General features: G+C 32.3%; 2 protein-coding genes across 2 annotated transcripts; one reads left to right on the plus strand and one right to left on the minus strand.

The window, feature by feature from the left end:
• Positions 1-7,965: 7,965 nt before the first annotated feature.
• On the minus strand, positions 7,966-12,062 carry LOC146536212 (uncharacterized). The gene is made up of 4 exons (XM_085190002.1): positions 12,038-12,062; positions 10,630-10,697; positions 8,531-8,669; positions 7,966-8,015 (listed from the first exon to the last, which is right to left on the minus strand). Exons 1-4 carry the CDS (start codon positions 12,060-12,062, stop codon positions 7,966-7,968), a joined length of 282 nt encoding a protein of 93 aa, XP_085046128.1.
• A 1,092-nt stretch (positions 12,063-13,154) lies between these two features.
• LOC146536213 (uncharacterized) lies at positions 13,155-14,645 on the plus strand. The gene is made up of 3 exons (XM_085190446.1): positions 13,155-13,323; positions 13,532-13,667; positions 14,240-14,645. Exons 2-3 carry the CDS (start codon positions 13,550-13,552, stop codon positions 14,308-14,310), a joined length of 189 nt encoding a protein of 62 aa, XP_085046572.1. The 5' UTR covers positions 13,155-13,323; positions 13,532-13,549; the 3' UTR covers positions 14,311-14,645.
• The last annotated feature ends 6,362 nt before the right edge of the window (positions 14,646-21,007 follow it).

Consider the following 21,007-nt stretch of genomic DNA (forward strand, 5'->3'; position numbering starts at 1 on the left):
TTCGAGTAAAAGAGACGTTTATATCTTAAAAGTAAGTTTTGTAAGTAATGACAGTTATTGATACTTAACTCTAGCTCGTCGTCCTCATGTGCAATGTATCTAGATATGAGTTCTCGAGTTAATTAGATTTTAATGAGGCAGTTCTTTGGAACCTGTTTTTGTGTGAGTTTTATTTCTTTAATGTATACTCGTATGTACTTGTAGATATGTATTGTAGCTTATAATTAAAATAATGAAGTTGTTATGATATTATATGTTTTCGATAATTATATATTGAAAGTAAATATGAATTATGTTTGAAAGCTTAGGTCGAAATATGGTACTTCGAGAATTGAGGCATTTGTTATTAGAAAAAGATACATTCGATTCAATGTCATCACCTAATTGTCAGACCCATATTATAGTCAGAATCATCATCATCAAATCAGCCTTTTCGGGTCCACTGCTGGACATAGGTCTCTTCCAGGGTGCGCTAAAGCTCCCGATCCTCCGCCTTCCGCATCCAGTCGAAGCCATCAATCTTTTTCAGCATATTATAGTATTTTATTATAAATAGAAAGTAGAGAATGAAATTGGTGATCTGGCTGTAATTGCAATGGTTTTGGATTCGATCGCCGTTCGAAGAAATGGGTTGAGTCCAGCCGTCCCGTGACGGTTAAGACAACGACGTGCTTTATTAAAAAAAACTTGGTAATACCTAACTTCATTTTATAATTATACTAGCGGCCCGACCGTGGCTTCGCCTGCGTGAACTATGTTATTGTTAATTTCTGTCTCCATGAGTACCTACGTCCTATAAGTGACGTCCATGCGAAATTTGTGACTCCTAGCATTTGTAGTAACGAAGTTTCATACAAATTTTCAACCCCAAAAACAACCCCTTAGAAGTCGAATATTGCAAATTCCCGTCTTAGCGAGCACCTACGTCCTATAAATAACTCCTATTCAAAATTTGAGATTCCTAGCACATGTAGTTTCTGAGATTTCGTGATGAGTGAGTGACCTTTCGATTTTATATATATAGAAGATTAAAAGTTCTCCTACGAGATTTGAACCAACAACCGTCACGTACCGAAAATAAAACGATGACATTAACATCTTATAAAATGTAATAAAAGAAAATAAGGGTTTTAAAATGTGTTTAAAAATAACAGAAAAAAACAAAAGTTTTAAGAAGCGTCGCCCGCGGCCGGCTCCCGCGTTACTCACGATTACTGTAATCTCACAACTAATGGGGACGAGCCAATCAATCTTTAATATTGAAATAAACTATCTTGGTATAAAGAAATAGATTTTACTTGTTTTCTCTACATTATATTAAGTAAAAAGGATTTATAAAATATCAAAGAACACTTTCCTAACAAGAGGTTCCCAAGTTTCCCTTGCGACAACCTGCTATGTTTAGAAAACAGCATGAAGCTATAAAAATGTTTTAAGGCTACTTTATCAATTTTATAATTCAACTAGCGGACGCGCGCAGCTTCGCTTGCGTATTTAGGGGTGAATTCTAATAAACCACGAAACATGTGTTCAATGAAATATTTTTAAGAGTCTAAATTTCAAATTTTATAAAAATCGGTGGCGATTTAAAGATTTTTCCATACAAACTTTCAACCCCTTATTTGCACCCTTAGGGGGTGAATTCTAGAAAACCATGAAACATATGTTCAATTAAATATTTTTAAGAGTCTAAATATCAAATTTTATAAAATAGGTAGCGATTTAAGAATTTTCCCATACAAACTTTCAACCCCTTATTGGTACCCTTAGGGGGTGAATTCTAGAAAACAATGAAACATGTGTTTAATTATATACGTTTAAGAGTCTGAATTTCAAATTTTATAAAAATCGGTAGCGATTTAAGAATTTTCCCATACAAACTTTCAACCCCTTATTGGCACCTTAGGGGGTGAATTCTAGAAAACGATGAAACACGTGTTCAATTAAATACTTTTAAAAATCTAAATTTCAAATTTTAGAAAAAGCGGTGCCGATTTAATTTTTTTTCCATACAAACTTTGAACCCCTATTTCATCCCTTTAGGGTTAAAATTTTTCAAAATCCCTTCTTAGTGGATGTCCAGATTACGAAAGTAAACATCTGTCCAAATTCCACGTTTCTACCATCAGCGGTTACGGCTGTGCGCGCGTCTTACCTCAGTCAGTGAGGACAAGTCCTTTTATATATATAGATTAATTTAGAGATATATATTTGAATTAATAATATGCTTAGGATTTAAGTTTACATTGTACTGCACACAGCAGGGTAGGCTCTCTCTACTTTCCGTCGAATTTTTAACGCCGAGCTTTGCCTTGGTGCCAGAGCCGAGAAATAAAAATATTAATAAATAATGAAATGAAATGAAAATTTATTGTCAAAAATATATGAGTATAGTAACCCGATACAATATCAAATCATAATCAAAATCGAAAGGTCACTCACTCATCACGAAATCTCAGAATCTACATGTGCTAGAAATCTCAAATTTTGCATAGGAGTTATTTATAGGACGAAGGTGCTCACTAGGACGGGAATTTGCAATATTCGACTTCTAAGGGGTTGTTTTTGGGGTCAAAAGTTTGTATGAAAGTTCGTTACTACAAATGATAGGAGTCTCAAATTTTGCATAGACGTCACTAGGACGTAGTCATGGAGACAGAAATTAATAATAACATAGTTCACGCGAGTGAAACCGCAAGCGGGCCGATAGTGTTAAATATAATTTAAATGACTTAGGAGTCGGTAGATCCATCAAACATCTTGTGTCTGATTGGTTAATTATTGTATGAAAAATATAATACAAAAGTAACAAAAAATTATAATTATAAAAAGAAAACTTATGAATGCACATTTGTAGGAAAAACCTCATCAAATGAAAACATATTTTATTCTATGTATTTATTATAATAATATAATTCATTTTCTCGCGGATATCGAACCACCAACCGCGAACTTGTGGCTTTTATGTCCCTGTGCTACGACGGCTCACTCATGTTTAGATTATTATATTTTAATATATATAATTAAAGATATCATAAAATAACGATGTATAAACAGATAATACTCGGAAATATATTTCTATATATTTTATTTTTCCTTTTACATTTCCATAGTTATTCGAGGTTTATACTTTTTATCATTTATTTTATTATTTATTTAGGTAGAATGCAATACCTATATACAGTATAACTGTAGATATATAAACCTATGAACTATAAAAACTCTTCGCCTGTAATACAGCGTAAGCTTTTTGTATGAGAAACATTAGAAAGTTGTTAAGAGTTTATTATACTTTTATACTCTGTACTTTGTTTTTAGATTATTATTGCTTGTAGAGTTAATTATTTTGGAATATACAAAGATTTAAAATCTTAGAATTGTTTAGTTGGAAGGTAAAAAAGATTAGCAAGCAATAATATATTACCTACATAAATATAAAAAATATTTAAAAAATCCACTATTTATTATTTATTGTATTAGGTTAAGATTTATATGAATAAATAAATAAAAACAAATAATAATTAATTATCCATTTTCCAATTCCGTATTAAGTTTTCACAGGTAATTACAAAAAATGTTTTATTTTTGCTGGATCGAACTCGTAACCATTCATGCAGGATTGTGGGTTCGATTCCCACTAGATTAAATGAAAAATTAAATATTTTATTTCTTTGCTCTCGTTTCGAGGTTAAGCGCTGGTTATAAGTTAAGTTTCATCAATCAACACTCAATGCCTACAGAATTCTGCTGAAAACGAGGATCGGAACTTAAAACTAGGTTCCCCTCTCCTGAATACAAAAAGAACTAGTAACTTCATCATCATCATCATCATCAACAGCCATCTTTTGTCCACTGCTGGACTAGGCCTTCCCCAATTCTCCCCACCACACTAGTAACTGACTCAGATTAAAATGTAAAACATGTATATTTGACCTCTAATCTCCCATTGCCTCATACGCAAGTAAGTATACGTGCGTAATTAAAATATACAAAAAGTATGAACAGGATGTCCGCGTAGATGCAACTGTGAATCATGAATTAAGATCGAACTGAGTTTATAAACATCTTAAAATATAAATATGATTTAATTATTATATCCGCGATTGTACGAATGAAAAGGAATAAGGAAAAAAGGAATGAGTTCTTTTCCTATACCGTTTCTTATAAAAAAATGTTATAATGTATATAGAATAATAAAAATATCGTCTCCTGGAATGGGGATCGAACCCACAAACCACTCGGTATTACAGTCACACTTAGTGCCCCTGCACCACGACTGGCCCCAATTATATTTCTATTTCTTCGCTGTGGTATAGAGGTTGATTTCTGCCACTCAACACGCAATGCTTCCAGAATTCTCCAGAAAGCGGGGAACGGAGTGTCTTAACACTCGGTTCCCTCTGTTTACCCTGCAGTGTGCGGGATACAGCGTGAAGCTGATTTTTTTTAAAAATAATAAATTTATTTGATCTCAAAAACTAAGTATATTAAGCCTTATGAAATATTAACGTAAAATTTTCATTTTATCGCATACATCGTTATAAACATAGAATAGTGGGAAAAACTCAAAAGTGTCAAAGCTTTTTTTACATTGACTAATAAATATCTCAAAGTAACTAATGGGAAGGAAGCTTTACACCTAGATTCTTAATAAGGTGATATCAAAAAAGGGCCGATTTTTTCATTTTTCGGCGTTTCAAAGTCTCGGTGACGTCCGGGCGGCGCGGCGGCCGCGGGTCGAGTGACACAGGGTCATTAGCGCACCACTCACGCGCAAGTTAAACTGCGCCACGTGCGCGTGCGCACCCTGTGCCTGTTATACAGCGTGTGCTTTTTTGTATGAGAAACATTTGAAAATGATTAAAAGCTTATTATTTTTATATACTTTAGTATTTTATTTTTTATTGTACCTAGAAAATTTATTTTGTTTTTGATTCGCATTTCTTTAATATATCAAAGTTTCTTTCATTGAATGAAGATGTTAACTTAATACGATTTCTTTGTTGAAATATTTGTTAATCGATTAATAGTATGACATATTTTGAATTAAATTTATCTTTTTAAACTACCTACATCAGTTTCAAAATAATTAATTATTTCAATAATAATATCTGGAAACATTCCTCTTAATACAAAGCTAATTAACCCGAGCACCCTGTCGCGTCATTCGCCTCAACGACGACGTATTTAAGAATAACAACGGGGAGGTCCCGGCAAAGGTGCCGGCGTGACTTACACAATCACGTAGGGCACCCCAATGTAAACAATAGACAAAGGGCCCGACGGGTTATTAGGCTAGCCGATGGTTGTGATAAGGTCGTATCGCACTGTACGCAGTACGGGGAATGTAGACCAGGTTTGGTTATTTTTGGGTGAAGATATCTAGATTGCGCTGAAAATGTTGTTTTTGAGGTATTTTTTTCTATTTTTTGAGGCTAGTCATTAAGGACAAGTGCGTGACTGGCAGTGGGTTCAGGTTCGAACTCGAGGAAATGAAAATGAAAATAAATCATAATATTTTACCTCAATACGCAATGTCTCCAGAATTTGGCGGCAAATGAGGAACGGAGTGTCTCAACACTAAATTCCCTTGACTATCCCGCTGTGTACGGGATTCAGCATGAAACTGAAGAAAAACTAAGTTGATCTTTGTTCATTAGTGAAGTACATTAGGTTCATTTTTATTTTTATAAAACTAACGAAGGCTATATTACTTTCAGGATATCTATAGCTATTTATAATATAATCACTAATTTAAGGGCCCTCGTCATTTTTAAAAGTTAACCTAATGTGCAGCTTATCTCGTCTGAGGGTAAAAATTGCAAAAAGTTGCAATATAAGTCTTATTTCTTTAGTATAAGAATTATTTTCTATTGAATTAATTATAAAAATTCAATGCAATTTTAACAACACACTGTAGAGTTCTTGGAAGATGTGTTTATATATTAAGAAAGATAAAGTTAAAAATTATAAGCTATTGGTCTTAAGATATAAAAAGTTTTTAACGATATAGTAGGTTCCTAATGGGAACTTAAAATTGTTTATAAAAATTACAAGCATTTATTACAATGTCTCTTTTTTTGAAACTAATAAAAACTATTAAACGTACATATTAAAAAACAAAATTTTATTTGACCTAATTGTTTTGTTTTTGTTTTAAAATCTATAAAATTATTTCTTTTTAAATAATTCTGTGTCTGCAATAGTATTTTCATGTCATTTTATAGTTTATATTTGTTATTGTTTTTCATCTTAACTCATGTAGATAGAGAGAGTGTCTTTGATATTTGTCTGTGTTGCACAAGCGTGCGACGTTTAACGCAGCGGTTGTCAGTTTGATTTGCACTTGGAATTAATAATTATTTCTTAATATTTTCATTTCTTCACTCTGGTAACAAGGCAAAGTGTCTTAACTCTAAGTTTTCTCTGCCTATTCTGCTATTTAGAGTAAATATAAAGACCATAATCAATAAAAAGAGGACGTAAACGTGACAGGTTGTGGGTTCGATTCCCACTCGACGAAATTAAATATTTTATATTTTAATTTCCTTAAACAATAAAGTTCATTTCATAATAATTCGAATTCACTACTCTTACTTTTAGTAAATAATTGTAAAAATTATACAAAACAACGTAAAATTTCAATTTGCAAAGCTTTCTCCAGAGACCAGCACCTTGACCTCTGTCCTTGACCCCTAATTCCACCTGTCCCGAAACCGGCATCAACGGAATCGGCGGGCGCGGGCGGGCCGATTTAATGCCCCCGGTAATTATGCCTTGTTCAAATTGTAGCTTTCTCACGGGCGAAGAGGGTAGTTCTAACACGCAGTGCAGTTTAATAATTATAATATTATTAATAATTAGTTTGACTTATTATAGTTGTCTTTAAAAATTAGGTTTTTTTTAATATGTTTATAATTTTGAGTTATATAGTAAAAATCAGTTTTTTTTTTATTTAAATACTTAAAAACATTAGAATATTCGTCGTAATATTGACATTTAAAGGTAAGAACAACCTTCTATACAAGAGTTATCTAATACGAATAATAGAGTGAAAACGTAAAAAAATATATTTCTTAATTATCCATAAATGTAACTACTTGTAAATAATTGCCAAGAAATACTTTAAATTCCTCTATATTAAACTAAACTGAAGTTTAATCTGTTATCGTAATGCATAATATTGAAACAGTAGATTAAACTCCAGTTAAGTTGCAGTTGCATTATAAAAATGTCTGGTACCTTACCGCTCGCCATACTTACCCCAACCTGTTACCGCTCAGCCTTCACTATTCCCGTCTCTGTCACACCTCTCCACATTGCAATATGTCCATCTCGTTCTACTTCGGGTCAGACAGGCATTACGGTAATGGCACTTAAACACATATTTAAGTAAAGATATTTTTTGCACAAAAAGTTTGTACGCGTATGATCTCGCTTCGTTATAATTAGGTTTGCCTTTGACTTTTCTTTATAGTTTTTTTATCAGTTTCACACACAGGAGATTAGACAGAGGGAACTTAGTGTTAAGACACTCTGTTCCCCATTTTTCGCTGGAGGCACTTCGTATAGAATAGTGGGACTCAACGTCGGGCTTTCAAATATTCAAATATTCATAAATAATAATTCATTCCCTCGAGTGGGAATTGAACCTGTGCCTCTGGTGTCAAACTCCTTCATAGTTGCAATCTTTACAGTTGCTTTTAAAATATTTCACAATTAATTTAAATCTATGTAATTTCTTAGACAATGAATAGGGTCGCCATTAACATCAATAATATTTTATTTTAAATAGTAAATATTTGAGACATATTGTGAAATCATCAATATTTTGATAGATGAAAATATATTCTTACTTTTTAAATATATTTACTATCTCTGGGTCAAAGTTCAGGGCAAGTTAAGTTTAGACTTTTAGTACATGTTGGTTTTTAATAAAAGTGATTTTTTTTAATAAATATTATTTTATTTACTTCGATTTGGACATCCAGGCATATCGTCAACGTGTACATAAACTGTAAAAGAAGAATTTGAAACTGCATTCACTCTGTATGTTGTATATAGGAGGAGTTAACCTAGAAACCTTGTGTTAAGATTAAGACATTCTGTTCCCCATTAAGACACTGCCGTCCCCAATTTTTGGCTCGTTCTTGCTTAAATTCCATTTTAATTAAAAAAATCTTAATACAAATACATTCATAAGAAAATAAATCTTATTTGGATTAATTAAATAAAAGAAAGGTTTACGAGAATCGATGAAATTAATTTGTTATTGTCTTTCAGAGATAATTAAAAATGTACATCACACATCTAACTGTAATAGCAGTGGTTGTAGATTCGATTCCCACTTGGGGGAATTTTACTTCAACTTCCCCGATCTGGTAAGACATTGCGTGGAATGAAGTTTTGTCATTCATTACAAAATGCCTGCATTACTCTACTATAACATAGAGAACTGTCCTCGGTTGTTAGAGAATAAAAAAAAGTCTTAATCTAAAAAAAATGTTTAAAAAAAAATACTTTTACATACTTTGGTTAGTATCACAAGCAAACTCAAGTAAATCGCACAGATCTAAAAACGTCCGTTTGTCGTCCCCCATCCTGCCACATATTGGTATGGTGTCGTGGATGCAGGTGTCAGCCAGACTGCAGAACTGGTCTATCTTATTCTGTAAGAAGAAATAAATATGGTAAAACCATCATAGCTTAGGAACTCTTCAAATTTTGGATTCATATTGTTTTAATTGTGTTAATTTTATCTATATATATAAAATCGAAAGGTCACTCACTCATCACGAAATCTCAGTAACTATAAGTGCTAGGAATCGCAAATTTTGCATAGGAGTTACTTATAGGACGTAGGTGCTCGCTAAGACGGGAATTTGCAATATTCGACTTCTAAGGGGTTGTTTTTGGGGTCGAAAGTTTGTATGAAACTTCGTTACTACAAATGCTAGGAGTCTCAAATTTTGCATAGACGTCACTATGACGTAGTAATGGAGACAGAAATTAATAATAACATAGTTCACGCGGGTGAAACCGCGAACGGGCCGCTAGTGTTTATTATAAAAATGCTATAATTACAATTATATATAAATTTGTATATAAGTATCTATACGATTTTTCTCAATCTTAATCAAATCTATTCTAAGCATTTTGTAGAACAGAAAATAATAGATTATTTTTACATGACCGTAACTCTATATTTTTTTATATAAAAACTTAAACCTTTTATGCTTTTCTGTTATATAAGAACTAAATATTAAGTTAATTTTTTACAACATAAATAAAGCTTGATTTAAAAAAAAATCGTAGCGCTTTTAGGTGTAGTGGAAGTATCTAACAATTGTTCGGAAGAAAGTTGACTAAAAATAAATAATTTGTCAGTGAAGTATATATAAGTTGAAACGAGCAAAGTGTAAAACGGAGTGATTTATTATTAAATTCTCTCCACATTTTACACAAGATAAACAATAAAGCTATTGTCTATTATAATTTGTTGTTTATTCGCCATAGATAGGTTACCCAGATTGCTTACTTATAAGAAACGTATAAGAAATACCCACAGATACTGACATAAGTAACCATGTTACTCTATGGAAAATCATTTATAATCTTACTAGTGGACCCGAACGCGGCTACGCCCGCTTGAACTATACTAATATTTATTAAATATATTTATGAAATTATTTTTAGTTTTCAATAGAGAGATGCGTTATTAAGCAAGTTCATTTTGGGTGACGTTTTCTAACAACAAACTTTGCATATCGTTGCTTAGCAACGACGGTTGTTATTAACATGGCGGAATAAATTGCATGGCAAATTAATTATTTTAATATATTGGTATATATCGAAAATATTACAAATATGAGAAAAAAGAGTATCCTATGATCATCCCGAGACCCTCAAGTATCTCTATATGAGTATTTTATCACAATTAAATTAGCGGTTTGGCCCTGATTGCGTAAAAGACAGACAGACAGACAGACAGACAGACAGAGTTACTTTCGATTTTATAATATAGGTATGGATTATCTCTAATTTATCTTCGTCTCTAAGGTCAATTGCATCATAGGACTCGCATTTATTAATAAATATATCATTGCAATATCCATATTAATAAGCTCATAAGATATTATTACATCATAATTTATTAATAGATACGTATTCAGGTAAAGTTTTCGCTAAGTTATTGTTGTTTATATAAAAAATAATTAAACCAGCTTCACGCTGTATCCCGCATACAGGCAGAGGGAACCTAGTGTTAATACACTTCGTTCCACATTTTTCACCGAATACTAGAGGCATTGCGTGTTGAGTGGTGGAACTCAACGCCGCGCTTTGTCTCACCACTCGCCACGGAGTGAAGAAACACTGCACATATACGGGAAAAATGTAAAACTTTTTATTTTATAAACAACAACATAATTATTTGTTTCAAATATGAATACAAATATATTAAATAATCTCAATATAATTCTTTATAGATATTTTAAATTCTTCGCTTTGGTAAAACTGGTAAAGCGTTGAAAGAAGAAAGTGGGTTACGGAGTATCTTAACATAAGGTTCCCTCTGCCTTCCCTGCTGTATTCGGTATACCGTAAACACAAATTACACAATATTCTTACAGACGGTGTAGACGCGTACTCCGGAAGATGACAGCATATTGGCAAAATGAGGATAGCCCATAATATATCTGAAATATCGATTATGTAAATAGAAAATTTAAAATTAACGTATTAATTATATAACGCAATCCCGAGATATGTTTACGCGGCTGTAAATAATTCTTAGTATGCAATATCCGAGTGAAATATAATCGATTCTGCTACGATTTTAATCGATTTAAATATGTCATGCATGTGAAATGCAAATTTTAATAGTTATTTATTAATTTTATGTGAATATTTGGTTGTAATTAATTATGGAAGTTTATTTCTAGTGTTAGTTATAATATATTAGGTATGAGGCTAAATTTTCTTTGAGGTATACCCATGCGACTGTTAACGCAGTATATTGGGTTCGATTCCCACTCGAAGAAAATAATATATTTTTCGCTCCGGTAACAAGTAAAAACCCGGCCGTGAATTCCGATTTCGGCCAAACAAACAATGCCTACAGAATTCGTAGGAAAATGGGACGCGAAGTGTTTTAACATTAGGTTCCCTCTGGCCACCCCGCTGTGTGCGGGATACAGCGTGAACAGTAATAAATATAAGAGAAATTGCTTTTAATTGAAAACAAAATCGCTATTACATATTCAAATAGCTATGAGGGTTTCGCAGACAGGACCACTCGAGATCCACCTCTTACTTTATTAGAATACTAATGATGAGGTAATTATATATAATTAATTTGAAATAGGAATGTGACTTGTTCTGGTAATACTTATTTAATTATATCGATATTATAATATGAATATTTGAATTAATAATTAATCGATATGGAGATGTTGTCGAGATTTGCATAATATGTAAGTCGATTATTTCATACGAGGATTTGTATTACAGGTTTTGCAATTTTGGCGTTATTTAAATATATATTTAAAGTTTTTTTCACTTTCACACTGTTTCCTTTAAATTGTAGGGTAGGTTGAAGAAACCTAGTGTTAAAACACTTCATGCCACGGCTTGCCTTAATATCAGAATAAATAATAATTCATTACCCCGAGTGGGAATCGAATCCAGAACCAACACGTTCATGTCACATGCTTGTGCCTATGTTGTTTAACCGTATTTTATTTTTATTTAACATTTGACAGGACATGCCGATTGCAAAAAAATATCAAAATTAAATTATTTTATTTACAAACCATTCGCACGTGGTTATATAATTAAAATTGCTTATTATCTCGCACATAGCAGGCAGAGGGAACCTGGGAACCTATTATTGCCTATTATTAGACACATACCATACTTTTTTTAAAGCTCATATATTAGATATAGATTATTCTATTGACTAAGAAAATTACTCAATCAATTTACACAATAAGAAAACTTAAAGGTGTTATGAAGATGAAATTAGGTATTTACTTACAATGAATAATGATGTTCCACCACATCCCGGTGTATTGATCTATTAAATGATAATATCCGATGAGCTCGTGTTGTGGCTAGCATGGCGCTGGACGATGATGACGTCAGCTGCTGGGAACATTTTAGTGTTGTTTTTGGTTTGTTTTTTTGGAAAAGGCGACTTTTTAACGTATTTAAAGGGTAAGATTGTCAAAAAAATCTACGTACGTGAGGGGTACGGGTGAAAATGCAGCTAATTTAAAAAAAAAAATGTTGTTTTATAAAAAAGTGAAACATAATTTATTTTGACTAAATTATTTGACTATTTTATTTCGCTATTAGTTTGTATAATTTATTTTTAAAATGTTTTAGATTTATTATTAATATTACATATTACATCATGTGTACAGATATTAAATATTAAATTGTTAGCGTACTCGTCTAAGGAGTGGGTAGATTTAGGTGAAAAAGACAATAAAAGCAGTGGAAGTCAAACGGGAACAGTTGCTTGTAGGCGGAAGCCCTGATTGGAAGGTATCTAGTGTGTAGTGTTGTTATTGAGTGATACATGTATCTTATTGTAATTACGTGGAACCTCTATCCGAGTACGTTAAAAACATATAGACGGTATGTATTTTTATTGTGTTATTTTTAAAACGCTAACCGCTTCCGATATCTAACAATATTATAAAGATTTTCTATAAACACTTTATATATTTCATTTTTGTATGAATAATTATAAATTATAAACCAAAATATAAGAAAATGTTATTAACTCCTGTACTATAATAACCAACTGCTCCACATATATTTCTACATAAGGCATATGTTTTGCAACAACTTCCTGTTTCACGTCGAACTATGAACAAACACTTCTATTCAATTCTAAACTAGATCCTAGGCGAGTGTTTGTTAGATTAGTCGTTGATTATGATACTTAGGAGGCTTTTAATTAGTAAGTTAATTTACATTTAATAATATCTTTTATATATATATATATATATATATATACAATTTCTATACAAAAAATCTATATATTAATGGATATTTTACTAAAAATAAACTTTCCTGAGGCTTGACTATATAACATTTAATTTTTCAGTTAGAAACTTAGAACCTTTGTTCCCTAGAGGTGGGTGGGTTATATTCCGCTATGTTCATTTTTTATACTTTCTCTAAGTAATTATAATTGCCTTTTTAATTTCCAATTTATATGTTATTACAGGTATAATTATTTTAGAATATGCTACTGAAGTCTGGGCTCATGTTGAAATCGAAGCTGAAGATTACTTCTTTCCTTTAGAGCCTGTGAGTGCTGGCTAAAATCGTATTGATTTTAGTTAAATGTTTCTGTTAAAATAAAATAAAATAAAATTAAAATAAAAGCTGTGTTAAAATTTAAATAAAATTAAATAAAGCCGATAAAATTGTAGAATTGTAAGAAATAAAATTAAGTTAGTTTAATAACTTAATTTTAGTCCATTTGTAAAAATTTTAAATATTCATATATTTATAGGTGATAAACTTTTGTAAAATGGCTGACCAGTGCCAACATGACTTCGTACCGATTTGCGGCCAAGACTCGTTGGGCATATCACGTATGTTTAATGATAATTGCGATCTCTATGAATACAACTGCGACGAGAAGAAACGTAAGTTCCATATAGTTACTTATGTAAGTAATGGCCGTTGTAATATGTAGACTATTAAAATAAATTATGAGTAATTATGTTTGGAATGATATTTCTTTTTGTTAAGAGAGATTAGCAATAAACTTTTCCTTTTTTTCTTTTTATTATGCTAATTACATTGTCATACAGTTTTTTTTTTCAACTTTGTCCTGTATGCACATAGCAGGGTAGGCAGAGGGAAGGTCCTGGTAGCCTAGTGTTAAGATACTCCGTTCTCCACTTTCCACCGAATACTGGAGTCATTGCATGTTGAGAAGCGAAATTCATCGTCGTGCTTTATTTCTTTACTATAGCACGTAAATGAAAATGTTAAATATTTCATTTTCTCAAGTGAGAATCGAACCTACAACCAGTTGTGTTTATAGTCGCAGGCTTGTGCCCATGTGCCACGAGTGGCCTCCAAATTCCTTAATACCTTTTACTATGGATGTATAATTATATTTATCTATTTAAAATATACTTGTCTTCGAACCTATAGAATAAAGTTTTAAAAGTAAAAATTTTAGTATTCATTTCACGTTTTTATTTTCCAGAATATCGACATGTCAAATTGGATGTGTGCAAGTACGAAGCAGCTGCTGCAAACAGAAATGAAAATCGATAAACTTATTAGCCTTACCATAATCGAACTACCACCTAAAATCACGATATTACTACTGAGCATAAGAGATCAATAAATGAAGAAAAACATTATTAGTACGCAAATATAAACGTCAAATAGCATTCTCCACTGATGATTTATATTGACCTACGCTACGACACATGTGCATGTTTGCGCAAACATGTGAAACCAATAGTGTTAGGTAAACTCGCGTATTTGACGTCAGAAGTTCCCTTGTTACATGTTCCTTGGAATTGTTTGTTTAAAATATTTTTGTCTATATTATGTTATATTATTATTAATGTTATATGTATTATTTTGTTATAATTTCAATTAAATAGGTGTTCAATTAAATTAATCTAGTGTAAAATATAAAAATGTTTTTTTATAGAAATATTAAATGAATTTCAGAAAGTATTCGTTGTTTTCTAGTACTTTTAACTTAGGTGATTGGGTGTAGAGGCTAGACTATTAACGCGACCGTTCTGGGTTCAATTTCCACTCAGAAAGGATAAATTACTATTAACATATAATTTTATTACTTCGTTCTGACACCACGGTACAGCGCGGCGTTGAGCTTCGCAACTCAACAGGTACTCCTTTGAAAATTCGGCGGAAAGTGAGAAACGTTTCCCTCTGCCCTCATATATGCGGGATACAGCGGGAAGCTAAAAAAAACACTTGAAATATTGAACGATAGCTGTCTATGTTAATAAATATTAAGGTCACAGAAGGATTCCATTACACGCCTTTCTTCTTCCAATTAATTATTTCCACCTCGCACCACACATCGTCGAGATATCGCATAGCTATCAGAGAAGTAGGCTTTATGACTATACCTACAGGTTTATTTTTTATTATTTTCATTCGTATATATTGAGGCTAGTCCAGGCACAGCGTGATAGGTTGTAGGTTCGATTCTCATTGAAAAAAAATATTTTTTTAATATTTGGATTTCTTCGCTCTCATATCGAGGCAAAGTACGGCGTTTAGTTCCGCCATTTAGCACGCATTGCCTCTAAAATTCGATAGATATTGGGGAGCGGAGTGTTTTTGTACTACGCTTCCTGCATAGGTGATTTAATACATATTTGTATATTTTATTTATTTCTTGGACTAGTTTATTTAAGCTTCTATCTGAGGGAAGTAGCATCGATGTAACAGTAACACGTGCGAGTGTTTGCGTTCACATCTGATACATTTCTTACTTACATTTCTACTTAAACTGTGTACACAATTTTATACGGTATGTTTTTTTTTAAATAAAGGTAGTTTAATTTCAACATTCTATAGTAAAAATTAACGCCAGAGCCACTTTCTGCCCAATTCTTGATTTAGCGTGTCGAGTGGCGCAACTCAACGCCGCGCTTTTGCCTAGCTACCAAAGGAAAGAAATGAAAATTTTAATAAATAATAATTCATTTCCTGGAGTGGGAATCGAACTCACAACTATCTATTACAGTCACAAGCTTATATCACTGCGATACTACGATTTTAACAAAATACTTTTTTTTAATATAAAACAGATGATTATTAAATAAATTATTTTTTGCTTATTTTTTTTTTAATAAATTAATAAGTTTTTTCGACCACCGATCATTCTGTATGTCGAATATTGGACAGTCGCGGTGCGCACCCGCCGTATCAATTATCATATACGTGGTAATGCGGACAGATGAAAAACACCGAAATTTACCTTAGATCGCCTTAGGATGACACCACTTTTTACAATGCTATCGCTAAACGATCTAGTTGCTTTTATAAAATTGTCATTGGGATTTTGCTATATTTTTTAATTAAATTTTTTGGACCTTCAATGCTTATAACAAAGCTTTTGACTTTGGAAATATATTTAAGCAATATTATGAAATAACTTAGTTTTGAGTATTTAATAAGGTGTCTCTGATTAAATCATAAATTCGCTTGAAAACTTCGCCTCAGTTAGAATTAGTTTTAAAAAAGATTTGAAAATAAAAGAATTAAGCAAACATAATCCTTCTCTTTTTTGATCTTTTTTAATAAGTAATAAATCTCTCTGTCTATAATGTAATAAAATAGTTATTAAAGTGTCTGTTCAATCAGCACTTCAGCTCGATGAGAACGCTGGTCACAGCGCTAGGACGGTTTCCAAAGAGCCGCGGGTTCAAATTCCGCTACGTTCAAATTTTTATACGTTTCCTTAATAAGTGTTTTTCTTCCCTAAATGTGGAATAACACTTTAAATATATAAAAAAAAATCTACACCATTTTTTAATTTAACTGATAAACTTTAATTTTTTCTAACTGGGTCTCTAGACATAAAAAGTCTAAGTGGTTGTTAAACGATAATACAATATAATGTTAACTTATATTTCAAATATTTATTTCTAATACTTAACTGACTGTTGAGATTAATCACACCTTAGGAATAGATCTGACGTCATTATATTTAATTTTATAATTATAAGTAATAATCGATATGAAAAATACACGTAATGTTGCTATTTACTTAAATAGACAAAAAATATATGAGGCCAGTCGTTGTGTAGGAACATAAGGATGTAATGCGAAGGTTGTGGGGTTCGATCCCCACTTCAGGGAATAAATTATTATTTCTTAATATTAGCATTTCTTCCTTCTAGCACCAAGGCCGGCGTTGAGTTCAATGCCTTGAAAAAAAATCAGCAGAATGTGGGGAACGGAGTGTCTTATCACTAAGTTCCCTCTTCCTATCCTGCTGTATGCGGGATACAGCGTGAAGCTAACAAAAAATTAAAGGCTAGACGCGGTCGTCCCAGGTCAAATATTAAATATTTACAAATCAAACAGAAGGGCTATGTCAAAATGGTAACAGTAGCGGGAAAAAACTTAGCTATTTCACGTATAAACGAGAAACTCTGTTAAAATTGTACGAATTATAACGGATCCCTACGAATTATAGGCAAAAAATCTGGATAAGCCAGCTAAGGTTTGCTATACTTGTTTTAGATTTAAGTTATAAGATGATGCGTTATTAGGGCGATATGTAGTAAGTTAGTAAGTTATAAATATTCTGTTATTTTTTTTGACCTGAGAAGTAAATAAAATAAATCTGAATTCAAATTAAAAAATCAAATTATAAAAATAAATATATAAGATACAGGCAAAAATTAATAAATTATTCAAAAATTAACTTAGTTAAATTAAATTAATAATATTAATTTAACTTAGTAGTAAAATGTAGGAAATTTTCCATGTAAGTACCTCTATAAGAACGTAACTTAATAGAATTTAGGCTCCTTGCTTTTTTAGGTTTACGCTATATGCGGCACATATCAACATTAGGTTCCCAGGATCCCCACCTACTCTACTAAATACGAAATACAGCGTAAAAAATATAAAAAATAGACAGAATTTTATGAAACACACCATCCACAAACCCCAGCTCCTTGTACCAGCGAGTAAACATATCGGTCGTCTTGTTAACCCAAGCAGTTAACAAGGACCCAGCACTTAGCCTGGCCTCGCTAACTGGGTGGACAAAGCGTAGTTGCGAGTTAAGTCGACTAATTGTTGATAGAATGTCGGCATCACCTGCCTTCTGCTCCTGTTCTGTTGGAAATGGAAACTGGAACTGGAGTTGATTTGGTAGGTATAGGTTTGAATCCTCATCAGTTTTTAATGGACTGAATTTTAGATAATGGAGGTTAGATGATGGAAACTGTTGCCATGATGAATTACTGTCTTAATTTAACTTACCACTCACTAGAAAAATGATATTGAATGAAAATTTAAGTATTCATTGATTTCATTTTAATGGATTGGTATATTTGTGACATCTATATTTTTGAGGCAAGTAGTGGCGTAGGGGTACAATTGTCACTGTAAACGCGACTGGTAGTGAGTTCGCTCTGATGTCAAGGCAAATCACGGCGTTAAATTCCGCCACTCACATCCGTAAATTCCGCGGAAAGTGGAAACCGGAGTGCCTTAACTCCAGGTCAAAGCTAATCCAACGCTGTGTGCGGGATACGACGTGAAGCAGAAAAAAGTATAGAATACAAACAACAAAAAAAACACAAATAAACCTAAATTTTGCATATCCATCTACAATATAATATACAAAATTGCATATAAATATAAATAAATAAAATAAAAGCTTATGTTTGTTAATTGTTATTATAGTTAGTACATTTTTCTTCGGAGCAGAGGCAATTGATTAGGCGGTGCTCTTTGAAGCCGCTTCAACAATTTGCTCGAGGCCCGACCGCCCTAATTTTAATGGCCTTATAAAATTTATACTTAATGTATTTATCATAAGACTAAAAGTATGGATATGGCTTGTAAGTATTGTTCATTTATTATTTTTTTTTGGTTTGGAAACATAATATTTGAGTGGGTAGAGTGGATTTTCTATTCACAATTAATTTGTTCTCATATACGTCTTGTACTACTTATCTAAATCCGCATCAGGATAGGCAGAGTGTCCTAACACTAGGTTTCCAGGTATCCTTGACTATTCTGTTATGTGCAGGATACAAATTAAAGCTGAAAAAAATATAATTAAATTGTGTTGATCGATTACTATTGTAGCATAGATTGTTTATATTGCAAAGAATTAAAAATCTTCTATAATTTTCTTGACTTTGACCTAATTTTGAAATAAACCATTTTTTCGTTAAATATTCTTATACATAATATCTAACTTATCTTAACTTTATACGACGTTTAAGACATGTATTTTTATCAGATTTGGAAGATCCAAATACCAAACCTACAAAAGGTATATCCATATTAATACCTTAAACATAAAATATACAATTGTTTTATTGTTAAATGCGCGCATTAAGCATCGACGTAGCGGGCCACACGTAAAGTTTACTTCACTCTTATTACTTCACTATAACGTCTATAATGTCACAAGAATATTAGAGACATCGAATGTCTACTATTTTGTTAGAAAATAAGATTCATTTTACAATGTCAATGTCTTAAATCTTCAAATCTTCGGGCTACATCATTACAAGCGATGAAGTGGCTCTTAACAATAAAATTAATGAATAAACGATTGTAAGGCCAATATGAATGACATTGAAAATTTCGTGTATAGGTTGTTTTATGTGTTTTTAATATAAGGGACTAGTTTATAGGTTTGATTTTTATTATTTTTGTGGATCCATGGATTTTCTTAGACATATTTATTATTTTTTCCTCATTACATATCTACATATTTATTTAATTCAGAAAGGATCAGCGTGAATAATTTATTTTAAGGCTTCACGCTGTTTCCCGCATATAGCAGGATAGGAAGAGAAAATGTTGCAACCACAGTGTTATAACACTTTGTTAAACTCCGATAAAAAAAGAATGTTAAAGTAAGACATATTCCTTGTAACAGTTCAGTATGCTGTTTGACGTCAGCATTCGCGATCGGGTCACGGCCGTCCTGCACGTGGAATGTGATTCAAGTTAAGATAACATAAATGCTACTTTAAACATTAGTTTGAAACTATATCACTGGTAGTCAGGGATTACTTAGTGTTAGAACACTCCGTACTCTATCTTTAAGCCCTAATTCTAGGCATTGAATGATAAATAGGGCGCGGAAATAAAAATTATTCATTCCCTGAATGGAGATCTTAAACCTTCGTACGCTGTAACTCGCATGTAGAAGGGTAGGCACTTTCCGTTGAATTTCGAAGGCATTGCGTGTTGAGAGGTGGAACTCAACGCCGCGCGTCGAGACCAGAGCGGAGAAATGAAAATATTAAATGTTTTATTTCCACGAGTCGAAATCGAATCCACGACCAGTCGCGTCTACTACACGGTGCCCCTGCACCACGACTGGCCTCCAGATCTTAAATATTTTTAAAATATCCATACATTGTTGATTTTTTAATAGCTTTTTCATAATGTAGGTGTATTTATAAGTGTTCATCGTAGCGTGACTTGAAAGTACCTTTTTTATCTAATCAGTAATAGTTTGCATTTAACTACTCTGTTTAGCTATAAAACTTGTGTAAAGATAGCAAGAAGTTATTGATATTATTAGTATGTAATACTTTAATGATAAATTTTATTTTTCAATGTCTTCACACTAGGTTCCCAGGTTCCCTCTGCCTACCCTACTTTCTACGCTGTATCCCGCACACAGTAAGGTAGGCAGAGGGAACTTAGTGTTAAGACAATCCGCTTGCCATTTTCCACCAAATTCTAGAAGAATTGCGTGTTGAGTAGCGCACCTCAACGCCGCACTTTGTCCGACATCAGAGGAAAGAAAATGGAAACATTAAATTTTTCATTTCCTCGAGTGGGAATCGAACTCACAACCTATTGTTTACAGTCACACTTTGTGCCTCTACGATGCCACTGGGCTCAACATCTTTAATATATTAATAAATAAATCACACGAAATACGTTCTTCTTAATTAGTTTAATTCGGGCTTAGCCTTATCTCCGGCTTAACGAAATAATTAACGCGGAGAAGATGTTAGATACTTATCTTCATCTCTTTTAATATTATATGTTAATATCGATTTATATTGTTGTAACATCATAAGTAAATTTCTAAGTTTTGGTGAGAATAAAGAAGAACGTTCTCAGGTGGTTTAAGTTCTTCGGAAAGAGTGATGAAAGAATGGTGATGGCAAAATGGAATGACTTCGGAGTTCAAAGAATGACAAAAAAGATTTATGATGGAAAAGTGAGCGGCAGTAAAAAGCATGAAGACTTCTCGGAGGGA

This window comes from Heliconius melpomene, chromosome 9 (genome assembly GCF_056956725.1).
Source record: "Heliconius melpomene rosina isolate 202511_hmr_F chromosome 9, ASM5695672v1, whole genome shotgun sequence".
NCBI lineage: Eukaryota > Metazoa > Arthropoda > Insecta > Lepidoptera > Nymphalidae > Heliconius > Heliconius melpomene.

Excerpts from the sequence above, each read along its gene's own strand:
- LOC146536212 (XM_085190002.1), bottom strand. The coding sequence starts at position 12,062 with ATGTGGTGGAACATCATTATTCATT. Across the intron at positions 10,698-12,037 it reads GTGGAACATCATTATTCATT|ATATATTATGGGCTATCCTC; the intron begins GTAAGTAAATAC and ends TCGATATTTCAG. Across the intron at positions 8,670-10,629 it reads AGTACGCGTCTACACCGTCT|AATAAGATAGACCAGTTCTG; the intron begins GTAAGAATATTG and ends TTCTTCTTACAG.
- LOC146536213 (XM_085190446.1), top strand. The coding sequence starts at position 13,550 with ATGGCTGACCAGTGCCAACATGACTTCGTACCGATTTGCGGCCAAGAC. Across the intron at positions 13,668-14,239 it reads CAACTGCGACGAGAAGAAAC|AATATCGACATGTCAAATTG; the intron begins GTAAGTTCCATA and ends TTTATTTTCCAG.